General features: G+C 47.0%; 2 protein-coding genes across 2 annotated transcripts in view; one reads left to right on the top strand and one right to left on the bottom strand.

Moving 5' to 3' along the window:
* MAP4K1 (mitogen-activated protein kinase kinase kinase kinase 1) overlaps positions 1-17,949 on the bottom strand; it is a 33,160-nt gene extending 15,211 nt beyond the window's left edge. Inside the window, exons 1-14 of the mRNA XM_015887669.3 lie at positions 17,747-17,949; positions 14,975-15,032; positions 12,905-12,995; positions 12,605-12,669; positions 9,663-9,718; positions 7,420-7,467; positions 6,037-6,079; positions 5,291-5,363; positions 4,764-4,895; positions 3,671-3,733; positions 1,781-1,862; positions 1,249-1,368; positions 243-324; positions 20-78 (exon numbers count right to left, since the gene is read on the bottom strand). Coding sequence (XP_015743155.1) covers positions 20-78; positions 243-324; positions 1,249-1,368; positions 1,781-1,862; positions 3,671-3,733; positions 4,764-4,895; positions 5,291-5,363; positions 6,037-6,079; positions 7,420-7,467; positions 9,663-9,718; positions 12,605-12,669; positions 12,905-12,995; positions 14,975-15,032; positions 17,747-17,857 — 1,083 coding nt within the window. The 5' untranslated portion in view covers positions 17,858-17,949. The remainder of the gene's footprint in view (positions 1-19; positions 79-242; positions 325-1,248; positions 1,369-1,780; positions 1,863-3,670; positions 3,734-4,763; positions 4,896-5,290; positions 5,364-6,036; positions 6,080-7,419; positions 7,468-9,662; positions 9,719-12,604; positions 12,670-12,904; positions 12,996-14,974; positions 15,033-17,746) is intronic.
* A 1,729-nt stretch (positions 17,950-19,678) lies between these two features.
* Positions 19,679-25,523, top strand: EIF3K (eukaryotic translation initiation factor 3 subunit K). Its single transcript, XM_007425767.3, has 8 exons — positions 19,679-19,834; positions 21,629-21,727; positions 21,874-21,994; positions 22,832-22,906; positions 23,365-23,431; positions 23,799-23,876; positions 24,306-24,431; positions 25,401-25,523. The coding sequence occupies exons 1-8, from the start codon at positions 19,776-19,778 to the stop codon at positions 25,430-25,432; spliced, it is 657 nt and encodes a 218-aa protein (XP_007425829.1). The 5' UTR covers positions 19,679-19,775; the 3' UTR covers positions 25,433-25,523.
* The last annotated feature ends 435 nt before the right edge of the window (positions 25,524-25,958 follow it).

Genomic DNA, 25,958 nt, shown 5'->3' with positions numbered 1-25,958 from the left:
AAAACCAATAAAAAGTTACCATGAAGTTTGAAGACTTCAGACTGTGTCTTCTTTGGAAGGTGAGGCTGAAATTATGCTCTGCAATGAGATTAGAAAGGGATTTAGAGCGCTGCCTCAGCAGTGGGGAGGAGATGGGGGGGGTTGTGAAGACCAAACAGCCGTGTTATTTTTCCTAGTGGGGAGAATCCACTAGGATGAGCCAGACGGGTGGGCACTGAGTGAGCGAGACTGGGCAGCCGTACCCTGGGCATCAGCATATCCAGGAGAAGTCACGCCCTGCCGCTGAGTGGAGTGAATTCTTCGGGGCACCGGGGGCGGAGGCAGCTGCGGCAGAGAAGATGAGAGAAGAGGCATGCTGGAGATGTGTGCTATGGCTACCCCAAAGCTGGGGGCTTCTATAGCTGTGCCCCCTTCAGTCCTAGAATAGCCCTTATTTTGCCAGCTCAAAAGACACCCTGAGTTTGACTTGAGCAAGACAAGAGGAACCTGAATTTAGGAATGTAGTGTGGGGAAAAAAGTTGGTGGCCTGGACAATTTCCCCCCCATCATTGTATGGTAATCTCTGTATTCAGGATTAGAACAGGAGTAACTTTAGCGAGAAAATCTATGACAACAGAACACTTAAGTCCTGTTTGTGTTTTAAAGATCAGTAGCTGAACTGGGGGCTGCATTATGGCTATGGGAAAAAAGGAAACCAACTTCCAATCACAGGCTGTCACTGGAGGACAGAGGAGATTCATGGAAATGTGGGCACATACTCATGTGAGACTCATAGAGTGAGTCTGGGCACATCTAGTCAACTGGTTATATCCAGGCCTACAGGTGGCCCAAAGATCTCCCCGTATAATCCGCTCTGTCCCAACAGCTGGTCACTCTTCACAAGTGGTAGTGCCCTGACTGCTTTGACATGGGACAAGTTAAGGAAAGCAATCAGAAGGGAGGGGACATGCCAGGCAGACCTCATTCCCTGGGCACTTGTGCTACCAAAACCCTGCAAAATGGGCCTCTAGCAAAGCTCATGTCAGGAGAAGATGGAAAACTCTCATTTAACATCAGATCAGAGAAATACAGTTACTGTACGTGGCCTCGGCTATAGACTGGAGATGAGATGAAGGCAGCATTGTGAGGACATATCTTTGGAGAACTCTTAGCCTGGCATCTTCAAGAAGCAGTTAGAGGTAGGTGTGGATGACTCCTAAGGGGAGGCCCTTCTCTCCCCCTTTTCCAGCTGCAAGGCTTTGCTCTCACCTCTTGTTCCTCTTCATCTGTCTCACCTCTGCAGCTGGGGAGCTGGTCAGGATTGCGCACTTTCTCCAAGAGGTCAAGGGTCAGGCTCCAAGTGAGCCCTGTCTGGGTAACAAACTGGTGCTAGGAAAAGAAAGGTGAAGATGGTTGGGTTCCAGCCTGGGAACTGGACCACAAGAGTGGAGGAGGGAGGGGATAATGTGTCTTGGTGATAAATGCCAAAGAGGCTAGCCACTTCATCTACACAACGTAAACCTAAATGCAGCTTCACTTTTCAGCAATGCAAGGAGCGGCTGCTGCAGAGTTCTCACTTATAAGTACCGTTGGAATCTTTCAAAAGACTTTCCATGGAGTGACCTCAGGGTTTAAGAAGAAAGTGAGATGGTTGTCCAACTCAAGCAGACATAGAAATTGGATTTGGGTCCTGAACGGTTTAAGAACCACCCCTCCGGAGAGCTAGCCTGGGAGACTGTGCCCCCAAGCCTGCAGAAAGCATGTCCTGTGTGGAGATGGAAGGAGACGTGGGCCTACTCACCGTGAGCATCTTGGAGGCACTAGGCCGTTTCTTGGGATTTTTGGTTAGTGTCACCTTGACAAAGTTGTGGAAGGCAGAGGTCCTGTAGAGACAACAGCACCCATGAGCGGAAGTGTTTGGAGCTGTAAGATAATCTGATGCATCTGTGCAAGTATCCATGATCCTTATTATCTACATCACTCTAGAACAGTGTTGTCCAAACTTGGCCACTTGAAGATGGGTGGACTTCAACTCCCAGAATTCCCCAGCCAGCATGGCTGGCTGGGGAATTCTGGGAGTTGAAGTCCACTCATCTTAAAGTGGCCAAGTTTGGACAACACTGCTCTAGAAGTTTATCAGAAGAAAACCCTGTTGGAACCTATTTCTTTATAGATTTTTTTTTTAAATCCCAATCCATGAACAAGAATTCAACCCTGTTGGCTTTCAACAAAATAGCAGCCTTTTATTTCAGATGTTGCAAAGAAAAGAGCAAGGATCTGTCCATGTTTCACCAGTCAAGACTGACTTGAAGGCAGCAAAGAGAGATTAGATGTGCAGAAGGAAAAGAAGGTCAGGTTTATATAAGTATGATTTGGAGATAATTTGTAGTGTAAGTAATTCTTTCTGCGAGTGATGTGTAAGGCAGGGAATTTGGCTGTCTGCTGACATGTTAAGATGCTTTTCTCCATCTTCACCCAATATGAAAATGGATCTGAAGATTTCAACCCTACTTTTTAAAACTTTTGTTGTTAAAATGGTAAAATACCAACAAAAGTGCACATCCAGTATTGATAATAAGGTGAAAAAAAAAACATAAATATATCATAATGGTTAAATAAACTAAAGATAACCCCCAGCCCCCAAACAAAGAGAAAACACCCATATGATAAGTATAAATTTCCATAGGAAATTAATTCAATTGTTTAGTTCATCATTAAGCTATCTGTATGTATCATCTTCACATTTTTAGAACACAAAGACTTTTCAAAAATAGATAATCAACTCATATCCTGGCTCCATTCCTTAAAATCAGGAGACAGACTCTTTTTCCAGTTACATAAAATTATCCTCTTTGCTGGTTTGCAAACTCAATAAAGTCAAAGCTCTTCATAAAATGACAAATTCCCCATTTTAGGGATATAATTCAACATCACACAGCATATCATATTTCTTCTCAAAATTATATTAACATACCTACTGAAACCAAAACAAAGCTGTAACAGAACAAGGCCAGATTGTGTGAGTTAAAGTACCTTCCAATTTCTTCCATTGCTAGCATTAAAAAATCTAATCTCCATTCCTTCCCAAACATTCTTTGAGGGGGCCCAGTAGATCCAAAGTAATATTTTCTGATGAATTAGTTTCATGTTTAAATCATAAAAAGTATATTTCATATTTTTTTAATACCTGGCCCCACTGATTTTCCAAAATTGGATATTCCAATTCTTCTTTCAAACACAGAGCTAATATTTCATTTCACATTTTAGTACCTTGTAAAACTGAATGGTTGGTTTCCATTCAAGTGCAGGGTGTCTTAAAAAAAATTAAAATTGCAGGTATCTTGGAGATTGCTAAAGCATCTGGGCCATACTGTTTAGAAACAGATATTTCAGTTATATATCCTGCCAAGCCTATGTTGAAGGCAAATTAAACTCAAAAGACCACCTTTCAAAATCTTTAAAACAACCATGAAAAATAAGCTGATCTAAAGTCTCAATCCCTTGTTCAGCTCAAGCGTGCCAAGAGAGGGTCTTCCGCACGGTTTTCAGACTGGAATCATGCAGTACCACAATGTCAACTTCTCATGGGTTTGCAAGCCTCCCCCAAACCTCCAGCATCCTGCCCCAAAGAGGAAAAATAAGTAAGGATCTTTCGCTGCTTCTGAAGCAAGGAGCCCTTGAGAGCACTCACCACCGGGCCTTCTCCTTCAGCTTCGGGGGCTGGTAGCCGCTCTTAGTCATCAGCACCAGGACCCTGCAGGGTGGCACAGGGAGACAAGTACCCAGGGTCAGCCACCGAACAGTCTCTCCCTTAAATCACTTCATAGAAAAGGTTCTTCATTTGCCACCTCCCTCCATGATGCAGATTTGCAAATTTCTCATTGGGCATTATTTAATCTCCTAGACAAAGGGAGGGTCTGGAAGGTAGGCTGCATACTCAGATAACACCACCCTCTCAGGTAAAGGTGGAATAAAGTTGAGGTTGGCTTAAGACATCTCCCTGGCCATAAAACAAGGTGGGAAGGTTTTACATTTAAGGGGAAAGGCTACTCCAGACAGGAGAGGATGCAAAGTTTGTGGAGTTGTGCCAGATAAGGACAGGGACAGGATTTCCTATTAGTTTTGTTCCAGGGTGGGGGGATGCACTTCTATGCTTCCTGCTTAAAATTAGAAACTGCTACTGGCTAATATTCTGGGGGGGGGGGTTGCTGAGGTCTCCCATAAAGACTAGTCTTAAATAAAAGTGTCTTCCCCCTCCCCAACCCCATGTTCTCATGGAGGCAACCTTGGTCAGAAATGAGTTTTGGTTTCCTCCCATCCCGCTTCAAAGAGGGCAAAGGCTTTAGAAGGAAGTGAGTATCAGAAAAAGATGGGTGGGGGGTGAGAGGAGAGAGATGAATCACTGCCCCATGCTCAGTTTCTAGTCTCTCTCGCTGGCCTGACCTGTCAGCCCTCTGGTGTAGTCCACACCAGAAACCAGAGTACTAGCACTACCATTATTGTAAGGTTACAGTCACTGACTCTTGCAAGTCTGAAGCCCTTCTTGTCTTTACTTTCCAGGGAACTAGGGAGGGTCCCTTCTGAGATGCTTTCTCCACTCCTATTCCTTCTGTGGGCTGAGACGTCTCTTATTTGACCATTGCCCGGCTGCGGCTCTTCCTCCTCCCGTCTCTCAAGGATATCCCCACAGTCCATTACATCACACGAGTGCCAAAATGTATTCGCCCACCCTTCCAACCCCCTGGGACGGAAGGGAGCAAACAGGGCACCCTGGGTCACCTTACCGCAAAGGATGCGTATCAAACATGGGGGGCTGCAGCTCAGCCAACTCAATTGCCGTGATGCCCACCGACCACACGTCACAGAGTTCATTGTACCCCCCTTTCAGTTCCACAGCTGCCACTTCAGGGGCCATCCTGGAATAGAGGGTGGGGGGCTGTATCTCACCTTCAGGCTCACTACTCCTTCAAGACCCTCTTGAGTCCCATTAGGAACGTTACTGCTCCCCAGTGTGTCTCACTGGGGTCTTCTCCAATCTCCTAACCAGGTTCATCAGGACAAAAGCCTACAAGCCAGAACCTCCCCTCTCCCTTCCTGGCCCACCAGTGCCCCTTGCAGAAGGGACAATGCTGTTGAATGAGTTTGTCCCTGAAAAAGGACGGGGGGAGGAATCTGCACATGATATGGCCCTTTGTTAGCATTATATGTTCTGGAACAGAGTCAGATTCTGAAACTGGGGCACCTTCCAACCTGCCACCCTTCTAATTGGCAGCTCAGATACCCATCGGGTCAAAGAGTGGGTTCTTTTTACCAGTAAGGGGTCCCAATGAAAGACATTCGGCGGGCAAAGGTGGCACTGAGTTGAGCTGAGATTCCAAAATCAGCTGGTGGAAGGAAAGAAGAAGAGAAAAAAGGGAGAGGTTGAAAGGACTCTTGTAAAACTTCATCGTGCTCAAGTTTGGTGAGATAAAGGGTATGGACTTCAATTAAATCCATGGGGTTCTGGTAGCAACTTTGCCGGCTAACAAACTTTATTCAAAGGCATCATCAGCTCACAAAAGCTGATGCTTTTGAATTAAATCTGTTAGGCAGAAAAGGTGCTACCGGACTCCTGATGTTTGGCTGTCAAAGGGTCACGCAGCTCTCCTCGTGCAGGGTCTACAATGAAATCTACAAGTTTTCTAATTCCTACTGAAATCATAAACCCACACCCCCCCCTCTAAAAAGCACCTAAGAAGTTCGCACATAATGCTAAACCAGGATTTTTAACTCTGGTTTGTTGAACAAGCCAGAGTGACCTGCTTCCCACTGAGCCAAGCCCTAATGGATGGATTCATGCAAAGCCAGAAATCAAGATCCATCTTAGTTTAATGCCTGATCAAGGCACTTCCTGTAATTCAGCACTCAGACATGGGATCATCTTAACAGCCAGAGGTCCAGGCATGGAGGAAGAGGGGCTACATCGTGCCCATGGACCCTCTAGACGTGGTAGCCAAGGGTGCCCGGCCCAAGTCAGCTTCCAGGCTGGTAGAGACAATGTTCAGATACTGAACATACCCAGTTTTACTTCTCCCTGGTCGTTGAGAAGGACGTTGGCTCCCTGCAAAGCAAAGAACACAAAAAGGAAGTGAGAGGTAGCTGAGCGAAGCGGGGTGTAGCTGGCGCATGGAGGGTACCAGCCGCCCTCACCCATCTGGACACCATTCCTCACTCCCAGAGTCGAAGTTCCCCTTCTGTTTGAAGTTCCAACCTCTTCCATGCAAACTCTGCCTGCCACACCAGTGTGTGGGGACCCAGCTGCAGTTTAGAGAAAAACACTCTGAACATGCCCAGAGATGCCTTTTTTATTGCTAGAGCTTCCCCCTCCAAAGGTCTGGGCTGAATTCCAGCCTCCTGTGCCATTTTAGGCTCATGGCTGAGAAGTTCTCTTCCCTTCATACATTTTCCTTCTCATATTTTCCTTCTTAGACCTATCACTGTTTCTTGGAGCTGTTTCCTCTTGAAACAACACTTTTCTGATGGTTATGTGGCCTCCCCATCCCCTTTACGCACCACAGGCTTCTCCTCTAAGCCCAGATTTAGCTCACTCAACGCCCTTGTGACATCCTCAGCTTCCATCATCCCAGCCAGGAGGACCTCGGGGGGAATAACTGACTGAAAGTCTATAAACTAAGCTCAGGACAGACGGTTGGCAGTCTTCTCAGTTAATTTCACTTTCAAGAGGGAAGTAGAAGGTTCCAGTGCTTTGACTAATCAACTGCCTAATATGAACTGATCAGCATTTGCAATCATTACAAAGACCATCTGATCATTGGGAGGGGCGGGGGGGGGGCAAATCCAAAAATGCTCGGGTCCCTTGTGAGACCTTTCAGGTTTTCAGTATTTCAGAGGCACCCCGTATAATCTGCCAGAACTTGTCTGGACATTGCTCTGCAAAAGAGTTGCTTTTCTGCCTCGTTTGTAGAGTGCTTACATTATGACTACAAGCTGGCAAAAGATAGTTCAAGTGCAGTTAGCTTTGGTTTCTGTTATATTTCTTCCCATCGCTCTGCACGCGCCGCCCCCCCGTTGCTGCTCTGGCAGTAACCTGCGTCCTGTTCGTGTGATTGTCACCAAAATGTTCTACTCGATCTCAGTAATACTCATAACACTTATTTAAACATGCAGAAGGCTCAGCGCTGCACTCCCACGTGACACGAGCCTAACGCTGCAACTTAGCTAAATCCGTGGCCTCCGCCCCACGCGGCGAGTTGGCAGAAAGTCCATCTAGATCTACTGGTAGATTTGCAGAAGATCGCTGCGACTTTCAGCTTCCCCAAGGATCTGTCAAAAATAGCAGCAGCCCCATGACTGCTTCCTTTCCCTGCCCTAAAATATTTTTCTGAAGAAAGCCGGAGACCGACTGAAACATCGGAGAAGGTTTTGCTTCGTGATTCTTACCTTTATGTCTCGATGGATCTTGCCTTGGTTGTGAAGATAAGACAAACCCTAGAAGGGGGGAAAAAAGGGGGGGAGAAATCTCCCATCCTATAAACACGTCTGCAAATACCGCCTGGTCAACTATCTTTGAAATATGACTGATATAATGACATTTAATATACTTTTGGGGGCTTTTTTATTTACTGAATACCACAGAAGAAGTTTTTAAAGAATGAAAGAAACAAGTAAGAAAAGGGATGAAGACGGAAGCAGCGCGACGACGGCGGCGACACATCGAAGGGCTTCTCGCAACTGGGCCTCTGTGAGGCGTGATGAACTCCACAGCCCATCAGCCACAGCCGGGGAGCCGTGCTAGCTGCAAATGATGGGAGCTGTAGTCCTGCCTTTGAGCTACGGCAGCGGCAGGGCTTTGAAACGGACTTCCACCAAGGGCTTGTGTCGTGTGGGGAAACTTCGGTTGGGTTCACACAACACACAAAGCCACGCACTTGCTCCGCTGGGGCTTGGCCTGTGCACAGCCAGCCACATTTTGCTTAATGCTCCCTCCATGGCAGTGTTTCTCAACCTACAAGCAACATCTAGTACGAGCGGAAGATGCAACAGGATATTTCTTGGCTCGGGGAAGTTGTTTGGTTCCTCTAGCACAATGTTTCTCAACCTCGGCCACTTTAAGACAGGTGGACTTCAACTCCCAGAATTCCCCAGCCAGCATGGCTGGCTGGGGAATTCTGGGAGTTGGAGTCCACCCGTCTTAAAGTGGCCGAGGTTGAGAAACACTGCCTGAGTCTCTTGCTAGCTGACCAGGAGGCAGAGATTTCAGAGAATGTAGCCCAGTTCTGGGTCCTCCAAGTCCTCCAATTCCTCCAAGTTGGGGTTCCTCAACCTTGGTGACTTGAAGATGTGTGGACTTTAAGTCCCAGAATTCCCCAGCCAGCAAGGCTGGCTGGGGAATTCTGGGAGTTGAAGTCCACACATGACTTGAAGATGCATGGAGTTGAAGTCCACACAGGACTTGAAGATGACTTGAAGATGTGTGGAGTCCAAACATGACTTGAAGATGTGTGGACTTCAACTCCCAGAATTCTGGGAGTTGAAGTCCACACATCTTCAAGTTGCCAAGGTTGAGAAACACTGCTCCAAATGATGTGATGCTGAGCCTGACCTAGGTGCCCATGACTCAATCTTTTCTACAATTTTTCCCTCCTGGATTTTTCCTTTTTTTCCCCCCTTTTAAATATACACAGACCATTCTACGTTTTATTTTGCTATTTCTTTGTTGCAGTTGGGTTGGATCGTAACTGTCCTCATCCCAACCAACCCTAGTACAGCAAGTGTTAGACTCAATATAAGTTTTACATTCTGGTAGTGTTTTATAAATTTTATTTACATCATTATTCATAGCTATCTATCTTAATTATCTATAGGATTCAGACTATTGATTGTAATTTTATAGGTCCCTCTTAGGTTTTCATCACTGAATTTTGTAATTTATGTTAATAGTTTTTATTTTATTCTATCAATATGATTGTTTATCATACTGAGAGAATATTTTTACTTCTGTTTTAGGGTGACTGTCCTGTTATTAGTTTTATGCTGGTCTATGACTGAAATAAACAAGCAAACAAATATGTGGGTAATTAAGGCATCTTTTGTATTCTGTATTCACCACGCAAGGTGCAAATGAGTTAGGATTCACAAACAGCAGGCATGGCAGAAGGAGTGTAAAAATGCAAGATTTTATAGGGGCCACCTGGGTGGAATGAGAGGAACAGCAAAACGTAGTGCTCATTTTTGGTCCAGGAAAAAAACAACCCCCCCCCCAACCACTTTTAGCAATTTTCTTTGTGAAGGATTTTGTAAGTATGGGGAGAAGACAAATATTAGAACTTGGAACATGATTACCAAGTCTGTGTTGTCTCCTGGCAGGTTGCAAATCAGTAAGTTTAGGGAGCTTGCTTTGATCCTGTACATACTGTGATTCATCAGTGGGTACTTGCAGGGTGTCTTTTCAGTTTTCCTACGAGCCATTGAGTTTCGTAGCGGTGCAACCACGCTTTCTCTTTTTTTAATCCTATTTCAGCTGATGCTGAGGGGGAAGAGCTCGGAGAGTCGTCATGAAGCAGCTGCTTTGCACGCGGGATATTCCAGCTTCAGGACAAACATAACCCCTCCACCCCCAGGCCCCCACGGGTGGGATGAGAGAACCGGCGTGGGAGAAGGCAAATCCGCGCATTTCTACTCACTTGCAAGGTTTCTCGGCATATGTAGGCAATCTGTAGCTCAGACAGGGGCCCCGTGACTGAAAGGCAACAAGACACAGTGAATATCATTTTTCATCCTGCAAGACGTTTCTCCTCTCCTCAGCACCACTGCTGATATTTTGATATTAGATTTTTCCAGATCTAATTCTGGATCTGGAAAAATCCAGGATTAGATTGCCTGGGAAAATGAGGAATTGCAATCCCAAAACAGCCTGGCTCGGACACTTTACGCGTAAAGAAGATGCCCTGGTCTATCTTGGGCTCTGAAAAGATGTTTGTGTTCTGTTTAAACACTTTTGCTTTTTCTTTATATAGGTCTAGATTGCTGTGCACTGCCTTGGTGACTTTTAGCAAAACAATACCTGCATGTCTGAAAAATTACAGAAGTGGAAATGTCTGACAAGACTGCCCCTTGAAATATACGTTTCCCCTTCTAGCCTATCTTTCTTCCAGCACCAACCACCAGAAAGTTTTTGAATACAGTAAAAGTCAAAGAGAAAGGGGGAAAAAGAAGAAAAGGTTTTTTAGAAGTTAAAGAAAAGAAAAGCTCTGTTCTTTTTTCTGATCTCCACCGATCAAACGCCGTTTGTGCTTTGAAGTCTCTTCATCCTGTTCACATCACCCAACCATCAAGGCAAGTACAAAAAGAAGACCAAAAAAACCCTGCCTAAATTGTCTAAATGCCTAGGATTCCTATCTCCAGTTGTCTGTATATGCCTTAGAGAAAAAGCAAACCGCCCACCACTTCTGCATTTTTGCTGGGATGCTCAGGGACAGCGTTCCAGGTGACCTCTGATCTCCATTGACCCCCCAGGAGAGAGACAACTGCCGAAGGGAGGAAGCGAAGAAGTGACAAGAAACATTAAAAATGAAAACGAGAAAGCTGTGTTGTGGTCAGCTTTTCATCATTAGAAATGTGCTTGTGATGCTCTTCTGCCTACACTCAGAAACCAGAAGGCGGGGAGACCACAGGTTTAGTGCCCCACAGCAACAAAGACACTCAGGACAGCCTTTGTCTAAACTCGCCTCCCCTCTTGTTCCAACTGCGACAAACCACTTGTCTGGTCTCTTCGCCCTGCTGTGAACGTAACTTTCTGAAAACAGAACCCCTCCTATTTCCTTCTGCCATGAAGGATGGAATCAGGACAGACAAAAGGAGATGTTTTTTACCCAACACATAATCAGACTTTGGAATTTGCTACCCTGAGATGCGGTGCTGGCGACCAGCTTGTCTGGCTTAAAGGGTTGGACCAATTCATGGAAGTCCTGGGGATCAGTGGCTCTTAGCCGTGGGACTGCCGCTGAAGGCCGTCTGCTGGGAGAAGAGTAGTTGGGTGGCCACTGTGAGAAGAGACCGCTGGACTAGATAGGCCAAGGGTCTGATCCAGCAGATTTATGTTCTTATGTTCTTTCATAATTTAACCCTGTCTCCAGAGAGCTTAATGTTGGAGCTGGCATGACTTTGGTACTGGGTGGGGTTATTCTCTTGTCTCTGATGGATCAGGACATTCATGACATTTTGAAGTCTCGGCTGCAAGTGGATCACACTGGTGGCAACATCGCCATGGGGTTTGGGGTATTGTTTGGTGAAGAAGAGGACAAACACAGCCAGCCAGCAGACTTCTTAGAAGACCTGAAGGTTGGGGAATTGTTTGGAAGGCTCTCCTACATTAAGCACACACATCAACTTGCAACTAGACCATTCAAAAAGCAGAGAGTGATCTGGGCCAGGAGATCTCTCCTTGATCCAACACTAGGCTTTTAAATGCATTCCTGCAGGGAGCTTTTCTTACTGATTTGACTTACAGTATATTATTTGCACCACACCACAAGGAATTAATAATTCCTTCCAGCCCATTAACAAGTCTTCTTTCAGGCTTGCGTGAAAGTAGCAAAACTTTGTGAAACTGCAGAAGAACGGGTGTGTTTGTCAAGGAAACAGGAGTGCGTAGCCTGATGATTCCCTGTGTCTTCTATGGTTTTCTGCTCTCAGTGCAAAGCAGCTCTACAGTGCAAAACAATAGCAGCCTGGAAAGGGGGAAGTTCATAGCCTAACCTAAGCAAGTTGAAGAACGTGGGGTCTCTTCCTTTGAAACAGGTGCTGCTGACATGCTAGAGAAAAGCCATCAACCGCACTTGGTTTCACTTCTGTTGCAAAAATGACTGCCTAATTATTTGATTCTACTCCTTCCCCAAGGAGCATATGAACCTGGGACCCAAAATGACATGATGGGGAGGGGGGGCCTGTGAATCTTTCCCTCCTCTTTTAACGACTGTCCTTACATTTAAATTAAAACACTCTGGGAGATCAGGACAAAGGGAAGTTTCACATCTCTCCACTGGAAAGTTCCCTCTGCTGCATCTTGGTTATACCCATCCTTTCTTGAGCGGGGGCCTTCCAGAGGGCTAACATGGCCATCACCCACGGCATCTGGAAGGAGAAGGGAGGCCGGTCTCCTCTGGCCAGGAATGGCTGTCCAGGGCTTGGAGACGCTGGCATTGACCCTTCCACATGCAAAGCAGCAGATGCCGTTCTCCCACGTGAGTTGGTTTCCCGTCATCCCAACCTTGACCTCAGCCCCATATCAATCTGCAAGCTTCTTTAAAAGTCTGTGTCAAAAAGGCCTAAACGTTTTAACATGTGTTTCTCCCAGGGGAGAAACTGTTCTTTTGCAGTGTCCCCCAGCGTGTGCCCTTTTTGCAAATCCTTTTTCCTCTTTGACGTATCGTTCTGTATATGATTTCCCCAGCGTGTTCTGTTTTGAATGGTAGTTTCTGCTCGCTAAGTGGCCTTGCGATACTTGAAAAAGGCTGAGTATTGTCGTGAAGCTGTGCTGAGGAAGTGCAAATGAGACAGCCTCCCTCTAAAATGCAAACGGAAGGGATTTCTCCTGTTTTCTTAGCAGGGAGGAGCAAAGAGTTACCTTGATAGATGTCTTGGAGAGAGCCTCCCCCACAGAACTCCATGCAAATCCACAGCTTGTTGAACCTGAAGGCAGGGGAGGAAGAGCGAGAGAGCAGAGGTTTCACACTGCAGAATGGGAGCAAGGGCTGGAAGGAGGAGGGATCGGGGCCAGCCACCCCGGTTGGACACAAGCACTTTCTAATCATGCGCACTTTTGCACCCCCAGGATATTACACAAGGTTTTGGGACAGCCACCCCTCCTCAAGGCAGGGAAATATTTACAAGAGAATTGTCCAATCTTCAGAGAAGGTTCGCTCACCGGATGTAACTCCCATAGTACGCGACAATGTTCTGATGTTTGCACGTTTTCACCATCACGATCTCTTGCTGGATAGCAACACAGTCATCATCTGGAGAAAAGCAACAATAACGGCATTTTAGGGCCCCGCTCGATGGGAACCGGGTGAATGGAAGACAAGGAGCACAGTGTTAACCCATCAGTCGCCCCAGGGAAGATCCAGGGAGCAAGAAGACCGCAGGGTGGTGGGTTTTCCCCAGGACCACAGTCAAGGGAGAAATGGAGTAATCTGGGTGTCTCTGCCCTGGTTCCTCCCAAATGCATTGTGACTTCAGTTCAGAATCTGGAATGCAAGTGGGAACAGATGATCTGGGTGCTGTTCTACTGGGGTTTAGGCAGCTGTTTAGGTTCTTTTTTAATCGGCTAATTAATTAATTGATTTTTAAAATATCATTTTTTACGTGTACTGTTCTTCCACCTCAAAGCACCTTACAAGAAAACAATCTGAAACGAAGCACCATAAGAAGCTCAGAGTCATTACTGTAAAGATAAAGAAACATGGTTTAGTTTGGCCTTAGCAAAGTAAAGCCATAGAGTAGCCTGGTTTCCATCACATTTCAGATAATTATTGCTGGGTTAGAGTCTAAAAAGGTCTCCTTCACCTTAAAAGGGTCCCCCAGCAAATTAGATTTAAATTCCCCTCTTTCTCTGTCCAATGGCCAAGTTTGTTGGAGATTATAGGAGTTGGATCCAACACATCTGGAAGGTGCTGTTTTCTGTCTAAATGCAGAAAATCTCCTTTTCCTCCAGCTGTGCTGCTTGGTAGTTCCCTGTTTCCAAGAGAAGCAAATTCTAATCTTCAAGCCACTTATTTGCAGAAGTGCTGTAAGCCTTTGAAATGTTTTTTTGAAAGGATATTTCCTTGCAAGTTACATAAAGAGGAAATCGATATGCATGTATGGGCAGGACAGAGGGAATAACAAAGAAAAAGAAAAAGAAAGAAAGTGCTTTTAGAAAAAAAAAAAACAGGCCAAACCTGATGTGAAATGGGTGAATGAAAGACAAATAGGCACAGTTTTGAAAACTGAAGAGTCCTAAGGAAGATCTGAGGAGCAATAGCACTGCAGAGAAAAGGAGGTGGTTTTTACTGAGCTGAAGGAAGGGCAGATAAGATCTTTCAGTGCCCCTAAAAAACAGGCAATTTCCAACTTGTTTTCTCAAGCTTTAGTCATGACTTCTGACAGATTCTCCTCCAGGTCAGGTTGCCAACAGAGCTTTTCCTTCCACATGCAATCACACGTGATATGTGGTAATCAGTATCTTTTAAATCCATCTACAACTATTCCAACCTTTCCCATCCCATTGTGGATATTAACTACTTTTTGGAAATCAGCGATGCCGTCTCAAGTTACGTGGTTTGGCACCACACTGATCTGGAAAGGTTCCACTTACAGCTCTGGAATTAATAGAATGAAAGATTTATATTATGGGATAAAAGCTGAACGTTGAAAGGCAAAATTGGAAATATGTCAAGGCAGCCACCAGTTGAAGAACTGTTTGCTCCTAAGCAAAATTTCTTCTGTCTCCTTCCTTGCAAATCTTCCAAAGAGGAGGCTCACCAAACAACAGGATCTGTGCCCTCCAGATGTGGCTGGACTTCAGCTGCCAGCATCTCTACTATGGGTCACGTTATTTATGGCAGCTGTAATTCAACATCATCAGGAGAACCACAGATGTCTCTTCCTTGCAGCGAAGAACTGAATGGGACTTCCAGAAGAGCTTATTTCTCTCCCCATCTCCAAGAATTACAACAATATTCGGCTTCTGAACAAAAGGCCTCCTCCTTGCAAATGAGTAAAAGCGAACCCCAGCCCGAGCAGGTGGGATTTTTCCAGGCAGACGATGCCTTTTCAGGTGAATGTGATGCTCAGCAGAATGCCTCTTAAAAACCAACCCTGTGGGGGCTTTCCCAGTTATTGCATAAGTTGGGGTGTCTCTGTGTATGTTCAGGCTGTCACCTGAATCCCGTTTAGGATACGCTGGCTTGCAAAAAAGGAAAAGAAAGAACAGGCTGTAGTTCTCCTTGCTCACCTGCTTCCATCTTCACAATTTTGATAGCAGACAGCTTCCCCGACTCTCTGTTCCTCGCCTGAGAAGAAGAAGTGACCCGAATGTTAAAAAAAGTGTGGAGGAGTGGCAAGGGGCAGAAATGCTATTTGAGCGGAGCAGATGGAAGCTACAGAGGGGTAACAGGAGCCACGTTCCAGTCCCAAGGCTACTCCGTCGCTTCTGGTTTTACCAGACTGTAAGCAGAAGACCCCCCTCCCCATATCAAACCCTTTTTTCACCGTGGCTTTCTCTAACATTTCCCACTTTGGAAGGGAAAGTGAGAAAGAGGAAGCAAGAACCCCAACTAAAAACGCGCTGCAGAGAACTGGCAGAGGATACAGCTGTTGCTTTTTTTTTTCATCCACACTTTGTGCTGTTAAAGCAAGATTTTTATGTTTCTTAGGCTGCGTTGGGGGTTATCACAGCCATGCTTGCCCAGGCTGTTCACTCCTTCCTTCCTTGGAAAACGGAGGCGTGTGAAACTTGCGGAAGAGAAACGGGTTCTTTGCCTATGGACAGCGGTGCAAATAGGGGATTTTAGCCCCTTGCTGGCTTAAATGGTTGAGGGGAGGGGTCTCCAGGCACAGGCATTAATTCAGTTGTGAAGCCTATGACTAACAGGGAGAAACACCCTTTTATTGTAGGAATAGACACACACACACGGGAAAAAATACTATTTATTTATTTATTTCCTTATGCAATTTCTATAGCCGCCCATCTCGATCCAAGTGACTCTGGGTGGCGAACAATTCCAGTAATTAAAACCGTTAAAACCATTACCAATTACACATATAGGCAGCTGAGAATTATCACAAAAATTACATGTTATGTACCTCTGGCCAAACTGTGAGGCTTTGTTTGATTACAGGGGTATAAAAAACAAGCAAATAAGAAATACAAGAAAGTTGTCGTAACAAACGGCCAACATCACACGGTGCTGCCCGCCTGCATCTGTGACGCTTTGAGGAATCTTTCAGGAGAAGCCTAAATTCCCAGCAATCCGGCCGTGAAAGAAGGATCGTACAAGGCTTCCATCTGAAGTGGTCAAATAACCTCTCTTTTGAATCCCTCATGATTCAAAAGATTGAATCCATGATGATTCCATACAGAGTCAAACTTACTCAGTTCAGGCCATCCAACTGGTTGTTTTAGATCAGTGTTGTCCAAACTTGGCCACTTTAAGATGAGTGGACTTCAACTCCCAGAATTCCCCAGCCAGCCATGCTGGCTGGGGAATTCTGGGAGTTGAAGTCCACTCATCTTAAAGTGGCCAAGTTTGGACAACACTGTTTTAGATCAATGCACTTTCGAACGGCAACAGCATATTCTTCCATGGAATCCACTCTTCCAACCGAATCAATTGGATGATCTGAACCGATCCAATGGACTCAATCAGTTTCAGCGTTCGAATCGAATTGAATCAAATACGGGCAGACTCGGATCAGAACTTAGGGGATTCGCACATCCCTAAGAAGAGCAACGTGAGGCCAAAACGCAGGGTCTGCCCTGCCCTTGCGGCTATTCCAGGAACATGCTCAGGACAAAGGAAGCAAAAAATTGGAAGTCGAATAGCGACTTTTCCGACTACCGAACTTTATTAAAAGGCGTACATTTGGGGGGCTTGTGCCTTTTAATAAAAGTAATGATTCCCCTTAATACAATGATGGAATACAGTCTGTGAGTCGGAAAAGCCACTACCAAATCTGGAAAGTTTCCACTTACAGCTCTGGAACTGATCGAACGAGAGATTGATATTATGGGATGAAAGCTGGATGTTGAAAGGCAAAAATTGGAAATACGTCAAGGCGGCCACCAGTTGAAGAACTGTTTGCTCCTAAGCAAAATTTCTTCTGTCTCCTTCCTTGCAAATCTTCCAGTTAATAGAATTGGTTAGTTGGAAAAGATCCTACCAGATTCCTTCTGAGGTTTTGCTACTCTGGAGCAGTGTTTCTCAACCTTGGCGACTCGAAGATGTGTGGACTTCAACTCCCAGAATTCCCCAGCCAGCCTGGCTGGCTGGGGAATTCTGGGAGTTGAAGTCCACACATCTTCGAGTCGCCAAGGTTGAGAAACACTGCTCTACACGAACCCAGCAATCCTCCTCCTCTGCTCCCTTGTGTAACAGAGATGACCATATTGTTTTGCCTGTTGATAGACTAGCCCTAGAGAGAAGCCGATTGAGGACAAGCAAAATCTTCAAGAAAATGCTGCTGGCTGGGATTCAGTCACTCCTTTCCATTCCTTCTCTCCCACCCAAACCGATTAAATTATAGAATTTCACAGCCACGGGGTCAGGACCACCGATGGGAATCAAACAAGTCCACTCTTCTGTCGTTTTATGCCTGCTTCTCCTTGAGGAACCTCCCCGAATACAAATACAAGACTCCTCAATTCCTAGACTCCTCAAATCAACCTTCCTTGTGGGTTATCATGAAGATACAACAAGAATTTTAATCTACCATATGCTGACGGAGAAGTTTAGAGGACAGGAGGAATACAAACGCGAACGATAACCGGCTAGTTCTCCCTCTATCGTGTGGCCAAAAGTTCCACGGAGGAGTTGACTCGTTCTGTTCTTTCTTTTTTTTAAAGATAAAGCTTTTACCTTGCCTTTCTTTGAAGCCCGATCTATACTGGCTGCATTTGTTAACGCCCGAAACAAAACCGTTTAAGGAACCTGCAGTTGAAAAAGTCCTAGCCAAGGTGCCCCAGCGACGTTCGATGCCAAACCCCGTGTGGGACAGTTGACGTTACCTTATACACTTCCCCATAGGTCCCTCCGCCAACCCGCTGCAGAAGTTCAAAGTCTTCTTGAGGGTTTCGGGTAGAAATTTCTAGTCGAGCTGCTCTTTCTCGAGCATCCATTGTTCAGCGTTTCCCCCGTGCAGGCAGAGGCTATAAACTCTGCACGCGTGTAGGCGTTCTCATCTGCACTGTGGTCACGACGCTGATGAGCTTCTCAGGGTTCTGCTTCCTGATTTGCAGCGTGATTAATGTGGGCGAGCTCCTTTCTGGTGCTGGAGGAGGCAAAGGCCCTCTCAGCTGATCAAGATCATCGGACCCCGTCGGGTTTGGGGTTGCAGCCTGGATGGAGTCGTTCGCTGCAAGGGCGACGGGCAATCCTGCCATTTCCGACCCACCTGCACGTTGCCCCAAGTCTGTTTTTAATCTCTCTCAAAATCCTTTTTGGCCCTGATGGCTGATCACTGAGTTTCCTGCCACACTGAGGGGGGTGATCTACAGCGATCTACGCTTGGAACGCTGTTCCTCCCCGGTTAGATTGGCTCCAGTCCTGCTGGTCTTTTGGAAGGCCCTCCAGACCAGTTGGGAGGTGAGGTGAGGTGAGGTGAGGTGAGCCTTTGGGTATTGTTCATTGCATGCTGATGGTTTTATTTCTTTACTTTTATGTATGGAGTCCTTGAGGTTCTCTGAGCTTGGTTCTTTTCTTGCAAACGTTTCATTACCCGGTTAGGTAACATCTTCAGTGCTGAAATGGGATGGGATGATTTATGTATTTAAAAGATTTATATGGCCGCCCATCTTAAACAACTCTGGGCAGCTAAGCTGAGCTGTCACTCTTTTTCTTTTTCATTTTCTGCATTGTTGCTTCGATATTTTTAACCGTGTTTGCTCCCAGGAGTTGCTTCTGCAAGGCGGAGGACTGTATAAATTGAATAAATGAATGAATGCCCTAAAGCAGGTATATTAATGTTAAAGAACGTGACTCCCCCCAACCTTCTCCAACCGTTCCCACCCACATGAGATGCAGCTCCATCACCCTTGGGGTCTCCCAAAGGCGATGTGCTCCTCATTGCCAAGGAAGATCCTGTTTCCTTTGGGAAGAGATGGTGCTAGAAACCTCCCGCCAGCTGCTCCTTCCACCTGGGTTGCGCCGCAGACCTCCCACAGGCCACTCATGCGCTGCTTTATTTATGAGATTTCTCTGGTGCCTCCAGCTGGTGGATTCTGGGCCGTGCTGACTGATTTACCTCCCAGCCTGGGGCAGTGGGCATCCCATGGGGGAAATCTCTGGGCCAGAAGGCTGCAGGAGACCAAGACTTATGCTAGTGCACACCAAAGCCTGTGGCCCCCGGGCCCCATCTCTGATCCCCATGGGCGCACGTGAGGGTCGGGGCCGATAGGGCAAGAAAGCCCGTGGAAGGTGGGGCTGCAGCAGAGGCCGGCAGACGGAAGCCGCAGAGATGCTGGGGTGGGGAGCTCCCAGCCAGCTTTCCTGCCCCCCAGCTTGGCTGGCACTGCCCGGGGACACTGGCATAGCTCATCTGAGCACAAGCAAGCTGGGAGCCCTGCCCAGCACGTGCCTTGCCCATAAGGAAGCAGGCTGGGAAGACCCCTCCCCCGCAAAACCTAGAGCCCCCCCTGCATTTATTAATTGAGATTTGGAGTCATTCATAAGCCCTTCGCTTTTAAACCAACTTTCGTGGTTATCCAACACAGCTAGGATAGATTTTGAATTTTTTTTTTTTAAAGCGTGGGATGAGGAAGGCAAAGCAAGTTCCTATCCCTCATTGTCGAATGACACGTGCTTCCCCAAGAGGAGGCGGGAAGTGGGCGTGGCCACTTGGAGAGGCGTGGCCCGGAGAAGGCTGCATAGGCGACTTCGGCGACTCCTGCCTTGGCTGCGCATGCGCTCGCCGTGTGCCCCGCGGTCCCCGCCAGGCCTGGACGGAAGCGGAAGTCGGAGCCTACCCGACCGGAAGTTCTCTCCGCCCCGGCTTCTTCCGCTTCCTTTCCCGCCTCCTCGCCTCCTGGCTCCGTAGCCATGGCGGCCTTCGAGCAGATGCGGGCCAGCGTGGGGAAGCTGCTGAAAGGCATCGACAGGTACTGCCCGAAGGGGCCCTGGGCCGGCTCGTCGCCGAAGCCCTTGGCGAGGAGCCGCAGGAAGCTCCTGTGGGAGGCGGCGCTCTGCTCATGCTCAGGAACACCGCGTCGTCGCTGGGCCGGCGGCATTTCTGCATCTCCCACCTCTCCGTGCATCTCAGAGGAAGGGATTTAGGGAGGAGAAACGGGGTGGGGCGGAGGGCGTTAGGAAGGAGGCTACTCCCCTATATATTTTTTTATTATTATTATTATTATTAGATTTTTTAAAATCAAGCTGCATTTGCCCGGAGGGTTCTGCCTTTCGCCACTGCTTGCCTTCAGGCGGTTGGGGCGCAGCCGCTTTATCAGCCCCGGCAGGGGCGCTGGGGTCCCACCAGGAGACCCGCGGAGAGCTGGGGGTGCGAGGAGGAGGGAGCTGGGCGGGAGCTGGTGCCCCACTTTGCCAGCCAGGCTCTGGTCTCCCTTCCTTACGTTTCGTTCTCCGAGCGCATCAGCGCAGCATCTCTGAGCTCCGCTTCTTCCCTCGCTGCTCCTCAAACGTCCTCCTTGCCGCCGACGGACGAGGGAGGCCAGGCCCAGACAGGAGACGGGTGCCAGGAAGGTCCAGAAGCAGGGCGGGGAGCTGGAGCTTCTCCTTCTCAGGGGGCTGGAAGGCCGGGGCACCGCCCGTCACCGGTCATCTCTGCCTGGCCGGTTCGGTCCAGCGGGGCGGTTGCGCTCTGGGTCCCGTCAGTCCAGCAACGTCCTCTTGCGGGACCCGGGAAAGGGCTTGCCCTGTTGCAGTTCCTGCCCTCTGGAATGATTCCTCCCCCAGATCCATGTGGCTCCCCCCTGATGGCGTTCAGGGAGCTATTGTAGACTTGGTTGTTTGCCAGACCTGGGGACCGGGAGATTGTGGAGCCCCCGTTTCGTTCTTCTGCTTGTTTCGTTTTGGTTGCTTTGCTCTTCCAGTCTGTTGTATTTGTGTGTGTGTGTGTGTGTGTTGACTTTCTTGTGGGAAGCTGGCAGGGAAGGTCGTAAATGGCAATCGCGTGACTGTGGGACACCGCAACTGTCATAAGTGCAAGCCGGTAGCCAGGCACCCAGATCGGAACTTCGAGGACTGGTTATAACTACCTCTCATTCAGTGCCATCATAACTTTAAACGGTTGCCGAATGAGTGGTCGTTAACCAAGGACTACCTACACATATAATATGCTATATGACCATAATACAGATTTTGTATACGTGTGTGCGTGTATACACACACACGCATACACACATTGGTTCTTAGTTGTAAGCCACTCAGAGTCATATGAGAGTCAGATGGTCAAGAAATTAAATGAATACAGTGGTACCTCGGGGTTACGAACTTGCCTCTACTTATGAACCGGATCCGCGGCCATTTTCCCTGCTGCCACACAGTCGCGGCTTCCTGTGGGCGAGGTCGCGGTAGCAAGGAGACGTTCGGTGAGGCTTGTGGTGTGTTTTGCGGTGTTTTGCGAAGGTTTTTGGTGTGCGTGTTAGCATGGCTCCAAAGAAAATGCAGTGTAGGCTTGGCGGGAGTCAGGCTCTGAAGAGGAAATTGCCTCGGGTTGCGACCAAATTCGGGTGGAGGGCGGAACGGATTAACCGGATTTACATTGAACCCTATGGGAAACTTTACCTCGACTTGAGACCAACTCGAGTTGCAACCAGAGTCACAGAACGGATTAAGTTCGTATCCCGAGGTACCACTGTACACTGAAGCTGCAGCACTCCATTGGCTCTTTTTGCATCCTTCCTGACAGCTGTTCCATTTTTTCTGAATTTCAGATACAATCCGGAAAATCTTGTCACTCTACAGCACTATGTGGAAACCCAGGCCAAGGAGAATGCCTATGACCTAGAGGCCAATCTGGCTGTGCTCAAACTGTGAGTTGTTGATCGCTTGCCCTTGCGAGTATCTGACACGGAACTACTCCTGAGATGGTTGCCCAGGAGCAGAACAGCTGTGCTTAATGCTGGTTTTGCTGTGCAGCATTGTCGGCTTCTGACCTTGCGATCTCTTCCTCCTCTAGGTATCAGTTTAACCCTAACTTATTCCAAGTCTCGGTGACTGCCCAGATTCTCCTCAAAGCGCTGACCAACTTGCCCCACACAGACTTCACCCTGTGCAAGTGCATGATTGACCAGGCTCACGTATCCTAACGGTTTATATTTTAGGATAACTTCCCCAAATCCGTATTGGGATCTCAAGCCTCCCAGCAGGACCAGTTCCCCAGTCAAAGGTCTAGGTCAGTGTTGTCCAAACTTGGCCACTTTAAGATGAGTGGACTTCAACTCATGCTGGCTGGGGAATTCTGGGAGTTGAAGTCCACTCATCTTAAGTGGCCAAGTTTGGACAACACTGGTCTAGGTAGAGAATTCGGGGGAGTAAGATGGCAACGTTGCTTTCAGTTCTGCCAAAAATACCAACGGTTGGGAGGGAGGGAGTTGCTGTTTTCATTTGCAGGCAGCTGATAGCTTTTTCTTCCTGTCCCTGCTGCTGTATAAGACCTGATGGTTTGTGTTTTCATGTTGTATGATGTTTCTACAGTCGCTTTTTTTTTTTTTAGATTTTTTTTTTCCACCTTTCTTATTTTTATAAATATCCCGAAGTAGCGAACATATCTAATACTCCTTCCTCCTCCTATTTTCCCCGGAACAACAACCCTGTGAGGTGAGTTGGGCTGAGGGAGAGGGACTGGCCCAAGGTCACTCAGCTGGCTTTCATGCCTCAGGCGGGACTAGAACTCACCACCTCCTGCTTTCTAGCCTGGGGCCTTCCCCACTAGATCCAGCTGGCTCGAGCCTGTAGGATATATGCCATCACATTTACTCGGATAGATGGAGGTATGATCTGGTGTACTCAAGCTTCTGTTTTAGCTGTGTAGCATGGGAGTATTTAGTAGCTTGTCTATCCAAAAGACCCGGAGGAGAAATGCCATCCTTTCCCCCAGCTCCATTTGTAGCATTCCTTAACAGCGTTGCTGCCAGCAAGAGGAGAGCCCGATCCGTCAGATCTTATACTTGGGTGAACTGTTGGAGAACTGTCATTTTCAGGCCTTCTGGGTAAGTCAACTTGACCGGTTAACAGATTCACACAGGAGCATATAAAAGGTTGTAAAAAGTGTTTATTTTGCAAGCCCCAAAGACTGCTGTTATTTATTTCATTTACGCAGGCTTATCAGCCAGAAGTGGCTGATAAGCCTGTGTAAATGAAATAAATAAATAACAGCATTCTTTGGGCTTGCAAAATAAATACTTTTGGTACTAGCGGTCCGAGGAACATCTGCAGAACAACACGCTCGTTACGTTGGGTTCTGTGGAGATGCTGTCGTTTAATATGTGCAGGGTGCTTAGGGGGATTGCCGATGTTCTAAAATTATATTTCTGCTGCTTTTTTTAATCTACTGAAATAGCAAATTAAGATCCTTTCGTTGTAGAAAAGAGGACAGGATCTCTCAAGGACCATGTCCTAGCATTGACCAAGATGATATCCTCTCTTACTTCTGATTTTTTAATAATAGCAAGCTCTGGATAAGAATATGAAACTCCTGGATGGGATTGTTGGATTTGAAGATTCTGTTAGGAAATGTAAGTCAAAAGTACTGCAGTTTGCTTGGGGTCTCAGGTAGTGCTCTACATAGGGGATTTTTTTCCCCTTCTGTGTATGTCTTTAGGTATTTGGGAGATTGGGGGCAGAGGGGGATCAAAAAATGAACAAAGTCAAGATAGCAGCCAGAACTGTACAATTGAAGTCCTGCCTGCTTTTGACACCCCCTCCCCTTGCAGAAAACCCTGGTTATAGAGAGATAGTGTTGTGCTCTTCAAGTCACTTTAGTAACAAGTCTTGCAACCCCCCCCCTCACCAAGCTAATCTCTTCCCCCCCTTTAAAGCTCAGTTAAAGTCTGTAGTCTTAACCCTGATTAGGATTCTGAGTGTACCCTTTTCCCTTTGCAGTCATTTGTCATGTAGTTGGAATCACATACCAGCACATTGACCGCTGGCTTCTTGCCAAAATGTTGGGTGATCTAACAGGTGAGTGGCTATAAATGCAGGTGTATAATTTCCTTCTCCTTTTCACACAGGCTCATAAAAATGTTTTGTTGTCCCTTGGAGCCAGCTGATATTTAGAATGGAGGGATATGTGAAAAAAACATGGAAAACTGTGTTTTAGTTACGTATGTAATTTGCAAATACAAATCAGGGCATGTTAAAATGGGAACCAAATGAATTTTACATTTCTCATTAGCTTTCCATGTAGTGAAATTATTTCTGGGTTCTTAGCTGTATTATTCATTTCATTTTCCCCACTCTCCATTGCTTTCACAATTGCGCTGTTCTTAGTATATTTTGTATTAATCATTGTTTTAATAAACTTGAAGGAAGAGAGAGATATTTTCTAATGAAGCACAGAAGTCTCTCTTCCGCCCAGTTCCCACTGCTTGTAACTCTTCTTCGTTGCAGATAATCAGCTGAAGTCTTGGATGAGCAAATACGGCTGGACAGAAACGGAGCCTGGGACGATATTCATCTGCAACCAGGAAGAGAGTATCAAGCCTAAAAACATTGTGGAGAAAATAGACTTTGACAGTAAGCGCCTCTTCTCTTCTCCTGCCCATCTTCCTCCTTTAATGTTTTCTTTCTAAACTAAAAAGGGGGTGACTTACAGATCCTGCTCTTAAAAATTAAAACTGTGCCGAGCCAAGTGTTGCCATATGTAAATGGCATGCACCGTCACTTTTCCCTATCTGGCGTTCTTCTGAAGTGTGGACTTCAACTCTCAAAAGTTGCTGAGGAGAGCAGTTGGGTGTGTGCGTGTAAGTTCTGCTCATTTGGAAGGTAGAAGTCTAGTACAGTTGCTTTCTGTTTGCTAATTATTGGAAGCGGTGCTTACTCATATTCACTCTTTTGACTTGATGAGGTCCATAAGCAGGCAGATCCTTACAACCATCATGACATTAGGAGCTGAACTACCTGCCAGTCGCAATGCTCTATCCCCAGTAGAATGGCAGCCTCTGTTCAGCCCTAGCTTTAAAATATCTCCCATTCCTTTGCTTTCTCCAACACACGATTCAGGAACAGAAAGAAAGGTTTGGAGGTTTCTGGATCTACCTCTCTCACTCCCCATCAGGACTCTTGCTGTGTGGACTGTCACAGTGCTGCTGGGCAGTGGAAAGGAGGCGGTTGAGATCAATCTGTTTAGGGGGTTGTTTTAGGGGCACTTGCGGGTACATGTGCGTGATAGATGTCATCTCCTGAAATGCACGTCCACTTCCCTTCCGACAAATCAGAGATGTTAGAGTAGCCCTGCCCTAGGAAGGCATGGTCAGGGTTGACCTCAAGAGGCCCTGAATGGCAAGGTTGGTCCTCTTCAGTATATCAGACTACAGCCCCTATTCTCCATCCAATATGGTTATGCTAGTTGAGGTGGATGGGAGTTGTAATCATCTGCAGAATGCTTGTGGAAGTTCATCTGGATCAGCCAAAGGCAGTTTCATATTCTGAATGTCTTCTCTCTCTCCCTCTTCACCACCCCCTTCCCCCTCTGCTTTCTTTCAGGTGTTTCCAGTATCATGGCTTCTTCCCAGTGACGCCACAGCGCTCTCCTTATTCACCGTACTAATTCTAATCCCTTTTTAAGAGCGTGGCCAATAAACAGCTCTCTGACTCACCAATAGCCTATATAGCTGTGGCCTCAGTCTTGCTTCGTGGCTTCTGTCAAGCGTGGGCAGTTCTCATGGACCTGGCATGAAGCCCCCCCAAGAAAGGGTCCTGAGCCACATGGGTTATCTGCAGGCGTTCACCCCTGGCCCAGGACCATGCCATCAGTGGGTAAGGGGCACTCCTTGAAATCCTGCATCAAGGCTTAAAGGTCTCCTTGCCCCACGCCTGTATAAGTCCCTGGAAGGGCAACAGTCAGCCAAATTCTCCATGGATCGCCTTTCCAAATGGCCTGCAGTCAATTGCTCTTTCGATGCTGAGCTTTGGAACAGGAGCGAGAGCTTCAGCTCAGGCCAGGTTTTGGCCCAAGGGCTTCTGAAAGCTGTCTTTGTGTCTGTCAATGCGCTTAGCGGGGTAAGGAGGGAAGAGTATGCAGAAACAAGGTGATAAATGCAC

Source organism: Python bivittatus, unplaced genomic scaffold, assembly GCF_059951505.1.
Source record: "Python bivittatus isolate LINGU-HERP-01145 unplaced genomic scaffold, Pbiv_v1 ctg000310_np1212, whole genome shotgun sequence".
NCBI classification, from domain to species: domain Eukaryota; kingdom Metazoa; phylum Chordata; class Lepidosauria; order Squamata; family Pythonidae; genus Python; species Python bivittatus.
Note: the sequence above shows the minus strand (reverse complement) of the source record. Positions and strands in the feature narration are given on the sequence as shown.